Here is a 17,500-nt window from a genome sequence, read left to right as displayed (position 1 = left end):
TTATTTCTCACACTTTTCAGGCCCCAGCACTGAAGTAACAACATCTCTCCGTCCTCTTCTCCGCAGAACAACGACAACGAGACGCCTCTGCACTGCGCGGCGCAGTACGGGCACACGCGGGTGGTGCAGCTGCTGCTGGAGGAGCTGACCGACCCCACCATGCGCAACAACAAGTTTGAGACGCCGCTGGACCTGGCAGCGCTCTACGGCAGGCTGGAGGTGGTCAAACTTCTGCTCAGCGCTCATCCCAACCTGCTCAGCTCCAACACCAAGAAGCACACGCCTCTCCACCTGGCCTCGCGCAACGGACACCTGCCCGTGGTGGAGGTGCTGCTGGCCGCCGGCGTCGACATCAACTACCAGGTGAGGACGTCTGGGCCCAATATCACACAGGAGTGCCATGATGAAGCATTGAACCTAAAATCTTGCATCAGCTACTCACCTTCAAGTCTTTCCAAACGTGTACAACCTTAATTCATCTGCAAAACACAAATGAAGATATTTGAATGAAATCTGAAAGTCCCTCCGTTGACAGCCTATTAAACAAAAACCCTGACGTTTCAAAACTTTCATTAAGAGTTTGTAAAATAAATCCATATGAATCGAGCAGTTTGATCCAAGTATTCTGAAGAGATGTGATCGATTGATTGAATTAGATGTGATGGATTTAATTTAGGCTTTTATTCACATATAAACACTGATTAGCGAACGCGAAATATGGTAATTTGAAGCTTGCTTAACGTGTGAGAACGAACCTCATTGGTCATTAAGGAAGTTCGAAAGTGCTGCGAAACACGCAACAATGAATCTCATTGGTTCACGCGCATCAAGCAAGCATGAATTAACTTTGATTGAGCCGTTTACAATAGGGCTGGGTAAAAAAATATCGATTTCTTGATTTTAATCGATTCTCATTTTTACGAAACGATATCGATTCTTAAATCCCAAGAATCGATTGGTCATCCTGTTTTCAGTTGATGAATGAATGGAACATTGTAGTGCGCATCCCATCCAATAAATCACAGTAATCTTTGTGCTTTGTTATTATTGATATGAAACAAAGTTTCAGATTTCAAATTACGTCCATTTTCTTACGAAATTCAAAAACATAAATAACGTTTTGGCGCTGTGGCGTGAGATCGCTCTGGCTCAGCTCAAGAGAAGCAGAAGCACATGGTCTTCTCTTGCCTTAATAACACCAATTACAGCACGAAATAAACATGAATGAGCATCTGAAAGTGTGTTAAAAGATAGAGTACAACTTATCAAAGTCCGTATCATGTCACATGGAATCGCTCAATCAGTGTTTCAACCGTGGAAAGACGTTAGTAAACAATGTCATGTAACGTCACATTTACCTCAGAAAAAACATATCCAGTGACCATAAACTCATCAGTCGACTAGAAAAATTAACTCTAGAGAGGAGCATTTTGCTAAATATATGCACCATATTACATATTCATTATAATTTTTAATGTTCTTCAATATTTAATGCATGTTTGAATAAATCTGGAAAGTTTTTTATGACAGCCACCATTTAAATTTTTATATAATTTCATATAACTTTATTATTATAAAAATAGATAAGTGTATTTTAAGTTTTTGTATACAAATCAGTTAATTTTTACCTTCAATATTATAGTAGGCTAATGAAGCCTATAGGCTACAACTGACTCCCATAGTTTACAATAATAGTTCAGAGATTTGTTTTCCTTGAGAAAATTTGCAGTGTATTGTACCTGATATCCAAAATAATCAATATTGAATCGAATCGAATCGAATCGTAATCGAAATCGAATCGAATTGTGAAATTTTTGTCAATACCCAGCCCTAGTTTACAATCATCTCTCAAAATTACATATTTAAGAGTTGTTTCTTTGAAAAAACATTATTCATGCCTTATAATAGCTTTAATATAACTCCACACCCTCATTTATTATAAGTGGTTCTATGAATATGCAAATGATCCCCGCCTCCACTCACTCACACAGCTCAGAGATCCACTTGTTGACGATCACACGTTGATCTGATTGGTTACAAGGTAGTTTGTGACGTCAGAAACACCAGCGATTTCAAAGCGTGTTTTTGAGACTGTCTTTGGTTCACTGCAGTTTGAAGGAGAAAAAACTCAGCAATATTGTCGACTTATGAATCTGCACATGGTTTCTCTTAAAGCATATTAAAAACACCACATAGACATATCAACAACATTTAAAAGCTTGATTTTCATCACAGGGGGAGTTTAAGCACCCAAGATGTTTTGGGCTATATTCGAAATAGCATACTACCATACTTCAATACTTTTACTATTTCTGCAGTGTGCATAGTTTTGCATTATGTACATTTTCTTGTATGCATGTCAAATCATAGAAGTAATTTCATAAAAATGCTGTTTCATGTTGACTTGTGTCCAAGTGCATATCAGTGCAGGTGTGTGTTGGCTGGGCTTTTTAACAGTCATGACAGGTGGTTTTACCTCTCCGTGATCTGAGCTAACAGCTCTTTAACACCTTGCTAGAACACTCCCTACCTGAGAAACCTGCTCACACACTTAACAGTTACAACCTGCCATCTGCCTCTCACTCAGAGCAGCGGCCCACATTCACACAGTCTGCTTTGTCTGATAACATACTGAGAAAGCCAGTGCAGTGCGAAATTGAGTCTCTCTGCTCTCCGCTGGGTTCTGATATGTCACATCGGACTCGGTTATTGCCGTCAACTGATCCGAAACACAATGTACAAGAGCGTTTAACCTTCGCTACTTTGCTATCGTGTTATTTAAGTGTCATTGTGTTCGTTCACAGACCGAGAAAGGCAGCGCCCTTCACGAAGCAGCTCTATTCGGAAAGACGGAAGTAGTGCAAAAACTACTCAACGCAGGTAAAAACAAAGGCAAACTCAGAAATTACCAGTCCTTTGACTGCCGGAAATGTCCCCAGGACGCTCTGTCTGAATGTTCTTCAGGTATTGATGTGAATATCGTGGACAGTAAGAATCTAACAGCGCTGGACACTGTTAGAGACATGCCCTCTCAAAAGAGCCGACAGATCGCCTCCCTCATACAAGGTACGTCTGGAGCAGATCTCACACACACCACTGAGCCGGTTCCTCCTCCGGTCCTCGGTTTCACGCTTGTCTTGTGTCTCTGCAGCTCACATGAGCGGGCGTCCGTCAGACAAGGGCCTCCCTCCTCCACCAGTGCCTCCACCTCAAGATAACCTGAGCCCCAAGAGAAAAGGTCAGAGCAAAACTTCAGCTGTCATGTACTCTAGGTTTTTTGGGTGAAATTTTATTTAGACCTTGTTTACACCTGGTATTAAGATGCGTTTCGGTCGATCGGATGAAGTGGACGACGCTAAATACAGGAGTAAACGGGTCTAAGATGTTTTGAGCTTGTCCACTTTCCATCACTTCCAGAGGTAGTTGAAAACACATTCGGCCGGATTGCTTTCGTAGTGTAAACTCTCATGTGGACGAATGAACAGCCACAAAAGACCGTCTTCTCTCCACATACTGACCTGATGAGTAACATTATGGGAAACGCTCTAGCCAGAAGGGATTTAAACTGTTGGCCGAAGACCCAAGTTTGGTTTGAAGATGAAAAATGTACCAAGCACAATGTTCTCTCACCATTCCTGATTTCTAATACACACTCAGTGTTCGGCTGGTCTTGTGTCTGTCAGAGCAGAAACTAAAGCTGCTGTTCTCCGTGTGTTTTTCCGCCGCCTCCAGTCGTGTTCATATCTAAACTGCGCAAGCTTATTTCAACCATTAGATTGAAAGATTTGAAAAAGCCCATACATTTCCTCGCCCATAGACCCTCCCCTCGAGGACATCAGGGCATAAGTGGCTGAAAGTGGACAAAAGAGACGGATTAAAACACCAGGTGTAAATAGGGACTAAATTACACAGATTTATTTTGCTGTTAATTGTTTTACCATAGAAACGCATAATTTCGATTTCAAGGGAGTGAACAGCTCTGTCTAGGACGTCCCAGGTCGTCGTCTAGCGATTACGACAAGACGTGAACGCACCAATACTACTTTTTGAAATGTTTTATCAATGCATACTGTGTTCTAATTTACTTTTATTTATTTATTTATTTTTAATTACGCCATTATTCCATCCTGAATATATTCTTGTTTTAATTTTTGTTTGGTACATTTCCTTGTATTTGGTCATTTGTATTATCTGGAGGTGAACATTAATAAATGAACGAATGAAAATGAATGCCGTATTGGAGTTGAGTCCGGCCAAGGGCATATCCTGATTCCTCTCTCTCGGCAATACTTGTTTTGTCTCCCTCTCCAAATACTAATGATGCTGATGCTCATTGTATCCTTTGCTGTACAGATGTTGTAATGTGTAAATGTGTGTTTTCACAGGAGAAGTGGAGCAGCAGGTCAGTGAGCTCATATCCGGGTTATCTCCGACCCCCGTGGAAGAGAGTCCGTATGAAGCCTTGTTTGAGGCGTCCTCGTGTCACTCTCTCGACAGCCTGGCCAGCGGAAAGTCCTCGGACAGAGACTCCGGGCGGCCCGACAGTGAAGCCGGGAAGGTGAGGATTCGATACACCGATATTTCTGTCTTTGAAATCCTTGTTGGTTGAAATCAACCAATTTCATTTCGTTCGTTTCATTTTTATATCCACTGCCTGGCAAAAAAAAAGTTACTGTTTGGATTAAAATATGTAAATACTTAAGAGTCCATGATTAGATCATTATTGCATTGATTGTTATGTTTCTAGCATGTTACATGTTTGGCAACAGTTCTTCTAACCCTAGTTGATGGAGTGTGTAGCTTTTACTTTCTTAAACAACCATATAGGAAGACACATCATGGCCATATTCCAGGATGACAAAGTCAAGATTCTTCAGTCTTAGATTGTGAAAGAATGGTTGGGAGGAGCATGAAGAATCATTTAACACATGAATTGGCACCTTAAATTCACTGAAAGTCTTTGGGATGTGCTGGAGGAGACTTTACAGAGTGCTGGACTCTTGCATTGTCAATACAAGATCTTGACCAAAAATTGATGCACCTCTTCATGGAAATAAATGTTGTGATGTTAATTTTTATCAAGAGATGCATCAGTGAATTTAAGGTCTGGACTCAGAGGTTTAAAATCATGTGTGGAAATGATTTTCATTCCTGCTGTAACGAATACGAGAATCAAGAATATGGGGAATCCTGGGAATATTAATATTTATGACTCATGGTCATAATTCATAAGTCGCATGTACATTTATTTTATCAATTATCGAGATTACCTCGTTCTGTAACTGGTCTGACCAACATTTAATTCGTCCAGCGAGTAGATGTAAGGTCAGTACAGTTAAGAAGGGGTATTCACAAACTCCACTAAAGTTCAGGTCCTGGCCACGAACATTAAACTTTATTGAGTTTATTAATTAAAACTACTGAATGTAGTCTAATATCGAGCTTGTAGCTTAAGATCTTTTGTTTCAGTGACTTTAGAATGGTGGGCTTTCAAATACAGAGACAGTGAAAAGTATTTATGAATTTTAATAAATGCAAAACTAGAGATTATATGAGCTACGAATATAAACGTACGTAAAAATGCAAACAATAAAACAAACACACATTTAACCAAACAAGAAAATACGTGATCAGGATAACATGAAATGAAAGAAAGAAAGAAAGAAAGGCAGAGAAGGGGAAAATAATAATTACATACAGAAAACCTAAATTCACGAGACAACCTGGAAAGCAGTTTTATCAACTCAATATACTTGCGATTTTGTCTTTTGTTCGGGTGATGCTGAAACTGGCAGGACAGCGCGGATGGTGTCCTGTTTCTGTTGCGTCTTCAGGTGCCGCGAAGTTTAAAGGCTCACTGGATGTACATTACCGAGAAAGTTCGTCTTCCGTGCGGAAGAGGCTAGAAATCTTGGTTTCTAAGACGGCAGGCTTTTACATGACGCGGGCCATGTGTCCCAGAGGCCGAGGCGAGGGCCTGTCCAACCGGAGCAGCGCTGCGCTGCACGTGGAGAAGGAGGAGGTCAAGCAGGATCGATGAGAGAAGAGGGAGATCGAAGAGGGAAGAGAAGAGCCAGAGAGGGAAGAGAGCGAGAAGTGGGGGTCTCGTCCTTTTAACAGACATCTGTTTTACGCCCTGTTTTGTGACAGAGCGAATCAAAACTTCTGATCTGTGGCGGGAAGATGTCTTCTTTGTGTGAAGAAAAACACGCCCCCTTGTATCATATGTCTTCTGACCGAAATAATTAATATTTCCTCTTAAGATTATACATACAGAATAATACATCTTACGATAATACTATGTGCGGGACTGGTTGAATTAAAACAGGACGGTCAGACAGATACCAAGAATTACAGGTAGATATTGGACACACATAACATTATGTTCATATGCCTCATTACACACAAATAAAGCTGGATTAAACACACAATAAAATTGTCAGTGTTTCCGTTATGGCAAACGACGACACTTTGAGAAACATAGGAATACATATCAAACATCTTAGGGAGTTTTCTCTGAAGAGTTTCATGTATGTTAAGGTGTTGGAATGTTGGCTTTACAAGAAGAACTGGATGAGATGCCGTCTTGAGGTCATAAAAGTTTATGACCAGGTTCGGGTTACAAGACACTATGGAGTGATTTTCTTTCAATGAATCTTCGGAATTAAAGATTTTACTCTAGCAAACCACACCTCTATTATAAATTTGTAATGAATGGTAAAATGAAATTTTACTATGTGGAAGTCCATATATGGCAATGTGCCTCAGTTGCATCTCGTGGTGGGTTTCTGGTTGAAAGCCCACGTGTGTGTGTGTGTGTGTAATGTGTGCGTGTGTTTGTGTGAAATGTCACGAGGTTGTAAAGTCACAGGGAGTCCATGCTGAACTGGGGGTTTTACAAGGGATTGTCCATTTGACTAAAATGTTCCTCTGGGAACAACAGATTGCAATTTTGACATGTCCAAGCAGACTTAGCGACGCCGTGGACAGACCCGTTGTCTGAAAAGACAACGAAGGATGTGTTTTAAAGACAAGGAATTACTAATTGGAACAGCATGTGACCGCATGTCAGGCATTGTCGCTACATTCCCCCTTTGTGTTTGATGAAGACTTGGAGATGGACTTCATCGAACAACAAATAGGCACAATGGATGGCAGGTGGGTCATTCAGCTCAAGTGAGGTTGAGGGGGTCGATGGTGTGGGACCCCCCCCCCTTTTTCCAGGGTTCGTAGGAAATCGCCAGACACGGCTTGGTGAGCTTGGCTGTGTGTGCTCACGTCGTGTTGAGTCTGGTACAGGATGAAAGCCAAGACGAGTGTCGGGGCGTGGTCGGTGACCGTGGAGATGCCCATCACAGTGTTAGACTTCCTGGGTGTGAGTCTTGCCTTGGTGATCAGGAGTCGGGCTGGTGTTCTCTCTTAATGCGATGCCGGATGCCGGATCTGGTGATGTCCGATTGTGGCTGCTTTCTCGCGAACCACCACAGCATCCTGTTAGAGGCAAAAGGGAGAGAGAGAGAAAGGGAGGAAAAACTTCAGCGATGGATGTCCTTGGTTGGCTAGGACAGTCTTGTTGCTTCGCTGAGGTTGGTATGCCACATGCTTCGATGTCTCATGAGTGGCGTTGGGGCATCATTGTTGGCATAGGAAAGGTCTGTTCATCAGAGGCCCGCATGACCTTCTTTGTACACAGCGGAGGTAGTGTAAGCGGCTCTGAGGCGTGCAGTGTAGTTGGTAAAGTTCGTTTGTGCTGTGTAGTCACTGCAATCGTGATGGTGGTAGGTATGTGGCGCAGACATTGGTCTGGTTGCACAGCTGCAGGTCAGAGATGACCTTGAAGCAGCAGGTGTCAGTGTTCATTTTCTGTGTCGGTGTCAGACGTGGCTGCACTGTCTTCATCTGTTGTGTAAGAAGACTCTGGCTCACCAGTGTTCTGGGGAGAGAGGTTGCAGTTTCGACGGTCTGGGCTTGGAGTTCTGGACGGCGAGTGATGCTGGTTCCAGAATCTTTCTGAGCGTTCGGTCCGACGCTCTGGATGAGCACCGTCACAGTCGTGCTGCAATCTGCTGTCTGGCTCTGAGCAGTGCTCGGAGACGGAGTAAATTGTGTGCGTTTCTACAGTCTTTTCATCTATAGCCCTTTGCTTGGTGTAAGCCTTGTGGGCTAAGTCTCTGAGTTGTCGAGTAGACATGGTTCGTGGGCAGACGAGCACATCGAGATGTTTACTCACGGTGCTATGTAGATTTCGCAGAAACAACGTTCTGAAAGTCACATCCTCTTCCATACCTGGGGAGTTGGTTGCTCCGAAGAACGTTTGTCGGAGTCGGTCATAATAGGAGTGTGGGTGTTCACATCGGGCCTGTTTGACGTCAAAGGCCGTGATAAACCCTTGGTCTGATTCTGGGTCAGAGAATTCACGGATCAAAGCTTGTCGCAGTTGCTTGTAATCTGCTTTGACGGCCTCTGGTTGGCGATCCAGAAACTTACGCACATCTCTATTTGCGGTGGTTCGTAACAAGTAGAACTTGTCCCAAGCTGTCACGTTAGCGACAGTTTGCAGGTGAAAATCAATGTCTTGAAGGTACGCATAAACACTGTGGTCTCCGGCAAACGTAGGAATGTTTCTGGCCAGCTTGTCAAGGCTTTTGGGAGGAGAGCTGTTGCTGGGGGCCCAATCCGTCTGGAGAGGATTCTGACCCTTTTCAGCTCCGCCCCCTTCAGCTTTTGATGTTTGGCTGACAGGGTTGGGGTGGCTGGCCGGGAGAAACTCTGTGATGTGTGTTTCTCCGTTCCAGACACTCTGCAATCTGTAAGCATGTTTTAGTTCTGCATGAACAGTGTCAAGTTCATCTTGGAGCTCGTGTCTCTGCTGAGCGAGCTGATGAATTCTAGTCTTTGCTTTCTCAAGGAGGGCTTCAGCCCGTTGGAGCCTTTCGTTGAGTTCTTTTCTGGTTTCTCTCTCCAACTGTTCTCTTTGGTCTGTGTCGAGGTGCAGATCTTGCAGGGCATTTCGAAGTCTTTCTACTTCTTTCTGGAGCTTTGTGTCTGTGGCGTCCTCTTCCTTGGTCGGGAAGGGTAGCTGGTCTAGACGGCTCTGTGTGTGTGCTCGGTCCTCCAGGGCCTCTGTGGCCTGGAGCTGTAGTGCGGCTGTCTTTTGCTGCAGGTCGGCGTTGCTCCTTTCGCTGTCCCGGGCCCTGGCGACGAGTTTGAGTGCGAGGTTTCCGAAGATTTTGGACAGCTGCTCGTGGCTGTATGTCTGGGCTGGATCATGGGACTCGAACTGGCTCAGGTCTGTGTCCCGTTGCTCTTGGCTCGAGCAATGTGGGTCCTGGGGCAGCACGGTCTTTGTTATGTCTCTCAGCCATGCCTCAAGGTCGTCCCAGCGGACTGCAGGACAGGGTGAGCTCGACATCTCGGCTTACTGTTGGCGAGAGAAGCACAGCACACACAAAAAGAGACAAAAATGCAAGTTTGTTTTAGGGTCAAAATGAGCTATACTCATACGGGCTAGGCCGTTTATGAGAATTTCGGGGCTAACTGATGCCGACAGTTAGCGGAGCCAATTTCGTGGGTATGGCTAAACCCACAATAGAGATTTTGACAGGCGGTAGCCTGGGGGTCGTCTATGACGCCCGCTTGGATTGTTTACTCTATTATTCAGCTTTCCTGGGGTCTCTCTTAGGTTCTGTATGTACGTGAAATGAGAGAAACAAATCACAACAGAATAGACAAAGTTAGAGGTAGGGAAGAAAAAGGGAAACACAACACAAGGAAGTGAATTGGTCTGCAATGAAATGTCACAAACAATAACACGGAGAGTGTTATATAGTAAAGTAAAAAAAAAATTAAAGAGGCCTAAGCCTATTAATACTGCTAGAGTTATCGGGACAGGACCTCGAAAGGAGGTGTGTCTTAGAGAGAAAAAGGTGGGCCCAAACACTTAAAATACACCAGGAGGAATATCTAGTATTCTGTGGTTCATAATAAGTGGATGGGTTCTATCAAATTTTAGTTACCTGGGGTGAATAGAGGTCATCCAGGTGGAAACCAGTGATGACGTCTCAATCACCACAGTGCACTGACTGAGTCCTGCCCATAGATACACAATAAGGGATTAAGAGGTTGGACTTAATGTGAATTAAGGCTTTCTGGTTTCATCAAATTGGGTAAATATGTATGCAGGAGTCAGAGGCAAAGGCTTTACTAAAATAGTGATACAACAAAAAGGAAATTATGATAACTGATGGTGATTTATCAGAATAACCCCCCCCCCCCCTTTTGGAGAGACTGGAGAAGAGAGGGAAGAGGAAAAAGAAAATTATCAATGAAATAAAATGTGAATAACAACACAGGCTTGAGACGCAGGCAGAGGAATAGGCCCCGGCAGTGGATTTGTGCCACAAGGGTGAGGGTGTATGTCCTCTCAGTGGTCGACCTGGTGGATTAGACACAATTTTAAATCAAAATTCAAACTAGTTTGAATTGAAATTCAACTAAGCGTTCAAGGAGAGGTCCAAAATAATAAAAATAAGGAAGGAAAGAAAATTAGAATGATAACAGTGAAGTATCAATAATAATTAAAACTGAAATTCAGAATGACTTCCTATAATCCTTACAATAACACTGAAGTTATTAGTATTGAAATAATCAAACGAAAAGGTTAGCAATGAGACCCTTCAATGCAGGCTGGGACTATCAATGAACTGAGTGAATCAAGTCTAAGCTTTAATTCGGAAAAGTTTTTTTTTTTTCTTAAAGTGTGACAATCAAAAACAGAAAAGAGAATTGTCTAACTCCAAATAATATCAGCATAAGCTAAGCTTTGAATGCAGGTAAGTATTTGAGAGTTCGACCGTTCATTCTATGATCGGGGAAAAGAAGAGAAAATGAATGCAGAGAGAGAAAAAGAAATTGAAAGCAGGTATTATCTTATAACGCCACGAGATGGCGTAGTTGCGCTCGCGCAGGCTGACGTCAGTGGGAGGCGACGCTCACGCAGGATGACGTCGGTGGGGGGCGCGTAATTTGAGCACTGCCACACCTCTAGAGGCTGCCCTCTAGTGTCGGTGCATGATTCAGCAATTTAGACAGCAGATTTTTTTATCTGTGGAAATCACGAGTATTTCGCGCTCTGTTGCATGCGGAAAAATTACACGAGTTTCATAACATGTGACTAATAGGAATTACACATCTATTAAATTACACATTATATATGAAACGGTTTACAATAAAAACAGGAATTAGGACTTCTGTTTTATAGAAACTGTGAGCAAACAGGGATTAAACATCTATTTACTTAAACTGTGAGTACACAGGAATTAAAACATCTGTGATTACTACAGCTGTGAACAGGTATTATTCTTCTGTTCCAGCTATGAACAGGAATTATCTTCTGTTCAATTATTAGAAACTGTGAGCAAACAGGGATTAAAACATCTATTTACTTAAGCTGTGAGCACGACAGGCATCAAAACAGCTATGAGCAGGAATTATGCCTCTGCTCATCTCCCATAAACATTAATCAAAATAGCACTTTATGATAATGCATTAGGTGTACAAAATTGGATCGCGACGCCAATTTCTGACCAGGAGTTTATCGTTAACGTATCATAAGGCCTACTACGACTGAAACTGACGCACTGCTCAGATCAGATTTACGTCTTCGTCCTAAAAAAAGATCCTTCGTCTTCATTTAGTCGGTTTAAATCATATTACATGTACAGAGAGAATTGTAATATCATGAACTGCAGATTTTTACAGAGCTGAGCTGGCTTTGTGCCTATACCATCAGCTGGGTGAGTTCGCCTTAGCGACTTAACTCACAATTCAAAACGCGCGTATAGCTTACAATTATTAAACCAATAATACACATTCAACTGAAACTGAATTTGCCCATCAAATAAAGTTTGAAACTGCCCGCATTCTCCACCAAACATGTAACGAATACGACTCTGGGTAAATATGAATTAGCTCAAGAATATGGGGAATCCTGGGAATATTAATATTTATGACTCATGGTCATAATTCATAAGTCGCATGTACATTTATTTTATCAATTATCGAGATTACCTCGTTCTGTAACTGGTCTGACCAACATTTAATTCGTCCAGCGAGTAGATGTAAGGTCAGTACAGTTAAGAAGGGGTATTCACAAACTCCACTAAAGTTCAGGTCCTGGCCACGAACATTAAACTTTATTGAGTTTATTAATTAAAACTACTGAATGTAGTCTAATATCGAGCTTGTAGCTTAAGATCTTTTGTTTCAGTGACTTTAGAATGGTGGGCTTTCAAATACAGAGACAGTGAAAAGTATTTATGAATTTTAATAAATGCAAAACTAGAGATTATATGAGCTACGAATATAAACGTACGTAAAAATGCAAACAATAAAACAAACACACATTTAACCAAACAAGAAAATACGTGATCAGGATAACATGAAATGAAAGAAAGAAAGAAAGAAAGGCAGAGAAGGGGAAAATAATAATTACATACAGAAAACCTAAATTCACGAGACAACCTGGAAAGCAGTTTTATCAACTCAATATACTTGCGATTTTGTCTTTTGTTCGGGTGATGCTGAAACTGGCAGGACAGCGCGGATGGTGTCCTGTTTCTGTTGCGTCTTCAGGTGCCGCGAAGTTTAAAGGCTCACTGGATGTACATTACCGAGAAAGTTCGTCTTCCGTGCGGAAGAGGCTAGAAATCTTGGTTTCTAAGACGGCAGGCTTTTACATGACGCGGGCCATGTGTCCCAGAGGCCGAGGCGAGGGCCTGTCCAACCGGAGCAGCGCTGCGCTGCACGTGGAGAAGGAGGAGGTCAAGCAGGATCGATGAGAGAAGAGGGAGATCGAAGAGGGAAGAGAAGAGCCAGAGAGGGAAGAGAGCGAGAAGTGGGGGTCTCGTCCTTTTAACAGACATCTGTTTTACGCCCTGTTTTGTGACAGAGCGAATCAAAACTTCTGATCTGTGGCGGGAAGATGTCTTCTTTGTGTGAAGAAAAACACGCCCCCTTGTATCATATGTCTTCTGACCGAAATAATTAATATTTCCTCTTAAGATTATACATACAGAATAATACATCTTACGATAATACTATGTGCGGGACTGGTTGAATTAAAACAGGACGGTCAGACAGATACCAAGAATTACAGGTAGATATTGGACACACATAACATTATGTTCATATGCCTCATTACACACAAATAAAGCTGGATTAAACACACAATAAAATTGTCAGTGTTTCCGTTATGGCAAACGACGACACTTTGAGAAACATAGGAATACATATCAAACATCTTAGGGAGTTTTCTCTGAAGAGTTTCATGTATGTTAAGGTGTTGGAATGTTGGCTTTACAAGAAGAACTGGATGAGATGCCGTCTTGAGGTCATAAAAGTTTATGACCAGGTTCGGGTTACAAGACACTATGGAGTGATTTTCTTTCAATGAATCTTCGGAATTAAAGATTTTACTCTAGCAAACCACACCTCTATTATAAATTTGTAATGAATGGTAAAATGAAATTTTACTATGTGGAAGTCCATATATGGCAATGTGCCTCAGTTGCATCTCGTGGTGGGTTTCTGGTTGAAAGCCCACGTGTGTGTGTGTGTGTGTAATGTGTGCGTGTGTTTGTGTGAAATGTCACGAGGTTGTAAAGTCACAGGGAGTCCATGCTGAACTGGGGGTTTTACAAGGGATTGTCCATTTGACTAAAATGTTCCTCTGGGAACAACAGATTGCAATTTTGACATGTCCAAGCAGACTTAGCGACGCCGTGGACAGACCCGTTGTCTGAAAAGACAACGAAGGATGTGTTTTAAAGACAAGGAATTACTAATTGGAACAGCATGTGACCGCATGTCAGGCATTGTCGCTACACTGCTCTCTTCCTGCTCTTCCCAACCAGTCTTTCACAATTTGAGCCTGATGAATCTTGACATCGTCGTCATCCTGGAATATGGCCATGATGTGTCTTCCTACATGGTTGATCAAGAAATGAAAAGCTACACACTCCATCAATTAGGGTTAGAAGAACTGTTTCCGAACGTATAACATGATAGAAACATAATAATCACTGCAATAATGATCCAGTCATAGACCCTTAAGCTTTTGCCTATTTATTTCCAAACAGCGAGGTTTTTTTGTGTATATGAAATTTTACTCTCAATTCTATATGTAAGAAATATGCTAGCCAAGGAGGCAGTTGCGATGAGGAAATGTAATTGATATTTATAAAATCGTAGTTTTGACTCTAGAATCTGATTGGATGAGCCTCGTCCCTAAGTCTTCATTAAAGGGATATTTCACCGCTGGAAAGATGAATGTGCATTTAAATGTTAATTTAAATCCTGAGAGTATTGAACATAGGGGTAGGCGCACATAAGCTTCCTTGCTTCAGCCTACTCCTTTTGAGCTTCCATTACTGTGTAATATTATGACTTTTGTAACAAACATGATTGTGAAAAAAGCTCAAATAAACTAAACTAAACTAAAATTGGGTCATTTATGTAGTAGAAATGTGAAATTATTTTAGAAGTTGGTGCCTTCTGGACTGAGAAAAGCCAGAAAATTTATTTTTGGCTCATGTGGATGAAAGACAATAAATCCCAGAATGCACTTGTTTCGCTGTCCTGAGGCCACTCCCAAGCCACGCCTACAGAGGGCAGTGTCGGAAGAAATGATACAACTAGGATACAAGTTGACTCGAAACTGAAAAGACGCCATTTTATCGTGAGATCCCCCTATGGGCGGGTTGAAAACATGCGGAACGAGCTCCTACTACCGGCTGTAGTCTCTCGCCTCTCGACAAAAAAGGCGATTTTTGCGTCATCTGAGGTTTTTTTCCAGACACACAATACAGAAATCTCTCGTCTCGGGGGACATGAGGGGGGGAAGCACGGCCATTCGAAATTACTTTAGGGTTTCTGCGGATACAAGCTTAATGCTAATCGGTGAAGTATCCCTTTAAATACTAATAAATGCACTTGTGGCCACACATTATATATTAATTAAAAGCGTAAACATTCAGTTAATGAATTATATTACTTGGCAGAAGAATTATGATTATTATGTTAATATTTAATTATACATTCAAGATATTTATTGAACTTTAGTATATTTTATCAAATTGTTTTTGCCTTTTAAGCAATAAATGAAATAATGATGCAATGTGATACAGTGCACACAGTTTTATTGGTCGGTTATTCTTTTCAATTACTTTTCAGTAGCCTTCTGTGAAAGCTGAAGATTTGGTGTAGTAGTTTCTTCCACTAGATGGAGACTTTTAATTACAGGTCCATCATGGTGTTCACTTTGAACTTCGGTAACACTTTATTTTACAGTGTCCTTGTTACATGTAGTTACTGTAGTAATGACTATAAATGATGCATAATTAAATGTAACTAATCCTAAATACAACTCTATAGTACGTACATGTAGTTAACTATTATTACACAGTACTTAAATGCATAATTACACTGTAACACAGACACCTTAAAATAAAGTGTAACCTAAATTTCTTCATGTCTTTCTTTAAAAATAAAATAAAAAAAGGTTTCACCCTGTTTGATAGTAAATGAGTTGAATGTTTCTGACAGAAAGAGCGTCATCCTCCACAGAATCAGTCTACACTGGAAGAGGAGCTCAGCTCTGAGGTAAAGTCTCTGTTCAGACTTCCAGTGTTTGGTTCACATTTCACATTAAATCAAATAAAGTCTGGAATCCTTAAAGAATCCCTCTGGAAGAACAGCCCAGTGATGCCACGTGGCGGATGCGATTGACCCTGGTGTTTCCAGTGTCTGCCTCCATCGTTCAGTAGAGTAGTCTATATTTGTACGTTTACTTGTCAATAGATTTCTTCAGGAATGTTCACCTCTCTGTTTACTTCCTTTAAAATCTCGTATTTAATTTTCTCTTACAAAAGAAGTACTGTGGATGTATCACTGTGGTATTTAGCTATGACCATGACTCAAAATGCATTCCTGTAGAGTTTGATATTAGCATGGTGCTAAGCTAATAGCTTTATACTCAATAAACAAAAATACACAGGCCACACAAACATCGGGTGAATTATTTTCCGGTGTTGTAAGGAAAAGTGCGTACTTATGACCAACATTTCTAACTCACATGCAATTGTCGCAATTTGCCTTCTAGTGGCAGACGCACAAAACTTTCAAATTGGTCATGAAGCAGCCATTTCCCTTCGCTTATTCACCATAGTAAAATGAATTAATCGAGTGCATTAGTGCCCCGCCCCCTTTTCCAGTGGTGATGGTTCCGGTAGTATTTTTTCCTTTCATTTTTCTCATAGGGATTGTAAAATAGTCTTCGTTCAAGAGTTATTTCAGCTGCTAGGGGAATCACGACACTACTCTATAACACTACAAACATTGATTTGAAGCAAAAACGTTTTTGAAAATCAGACAAAAAGACGAAGGTACAAGATAATAATCGAATAATCAAAATTAAAAACGATGGAGCAATATTAAGTTACTTATTTACTAATGTTGATTATATCTATAAAAGGAATATGTTTTTAAGTTTATTGCAAAATAAGCATATACTGTATATATACAAACATTTCAGTATTTTGAGAGCGGAGCTAAACGACTCTTTTCAGCCCTTGTTCCTCTGGTTGGTGGAATTTGCTGTACAGCATCATGGGTAATGTAGTCATGAATTCTGCTGTTAAACACGATTATTTAAAAAATAATGTGGGCCATGCATTAACAAACTCGTAGCTCACAGTAAGGCAGTCTTTAAAGGTTTATAATTACCTTTCAAAATCAATATCAATTTCCCTAAGGAAGTTTTTACTTCTGGAGCCTGACTGTTGCTCTCTATAATGAATGTATGAGTATATCTACAAAAAACAAATTGCCACAAACTGCAACAAAAACATAGTAGGTTTTCAATGGCTAATCAACATAGAATAATTAATAATAATACCATGGAGATATAGTGAATGATTGCCATGATATTTACATGGTGCTATAACATGTTTTTAAAAAATGAACTTTTTTTGTTTGTACTTTTATTATCTATATTTAATCTGTACATGAATGATTGGCAGCAGTGCACAGGGTGGAGAGCAGAACAATGAACGTTGTGGCGGAGAGGCTGTTGAATCTGTCTTTCCACTCGCTGACTGCTGTTTCCGCACGTCTACCCAAATCAAACAGCATCCTCATGAATATTAACGCTGTGGGTCTCTGCAACACACAGCAAACCTTCTGTCTGAAAGACTCAGGAGCCCATGACCAACACTAACACACTAGACTAGAGCTGGATACAGAGATTCAAAGCTTTGCAACACTTCACTCAGTTTTGTCAAACACTCTGAACTAAAGTAGTAGGCCAAACTTTCCAACGCTTGTTTTATACGTTCATGCAGTGTCAGCAAAAATGATCTGCTGTTATTAGAAAGGTCATCTTTTTCAAAGTGCTGCTGCTCATAAAGCAATACGGACTGTGAAATAAGCGATTACTTTTTAT

The 17,500-nt window shown here is 41.2% G+C and overlaps 1 protein-coding gene across 1 annotated transcript in view; it reads left to right on the top strand.

Moving 5' to 3' along the window:
• Positions 1-17,500, top strand: part of LOC311073665 (ankyrin repeat and SAM domain-containing protein 1A) — a 134,833-nt gene that overhangs the window by 55,788 nt on the left and 61,545 nt on the right. Inside the window, 6 exon segments of the mRNA XM_084099573.1 lie at positions 67-363; positions 2,805-2,880; positions 2,965-3,066; positions 3,152-3,238; positions 4,386-4,558; positions 15,604-15,660. Of these exon segments, the coding sequence (XP_083955699.1) occupies positions 67-363; positions 2,805-2,880; positions 2,965-3,066; positions 3,152-3,238; positions 4,386-4,558; positions 15,604-15,660 (792 nt within the window).

The sequence above is a fragment of the Abramis brama genome, assembly GCF_963993115.1.
Source record: "Abramis brama genome assembly, chromosome: 22".
In the NCBI taxonomy this organism is placed as follows: Eukaryota; Metazoa; Chordata; class Actinopteri; order Cypriniformes; family Leuciscidae; genus Abramis; species Abramis brama.
The sequence above is the reverse complement of the archived record's forward strand: the minus strand, read 5'-3'. Positions and strand labels throughout refer to the sequence as shown.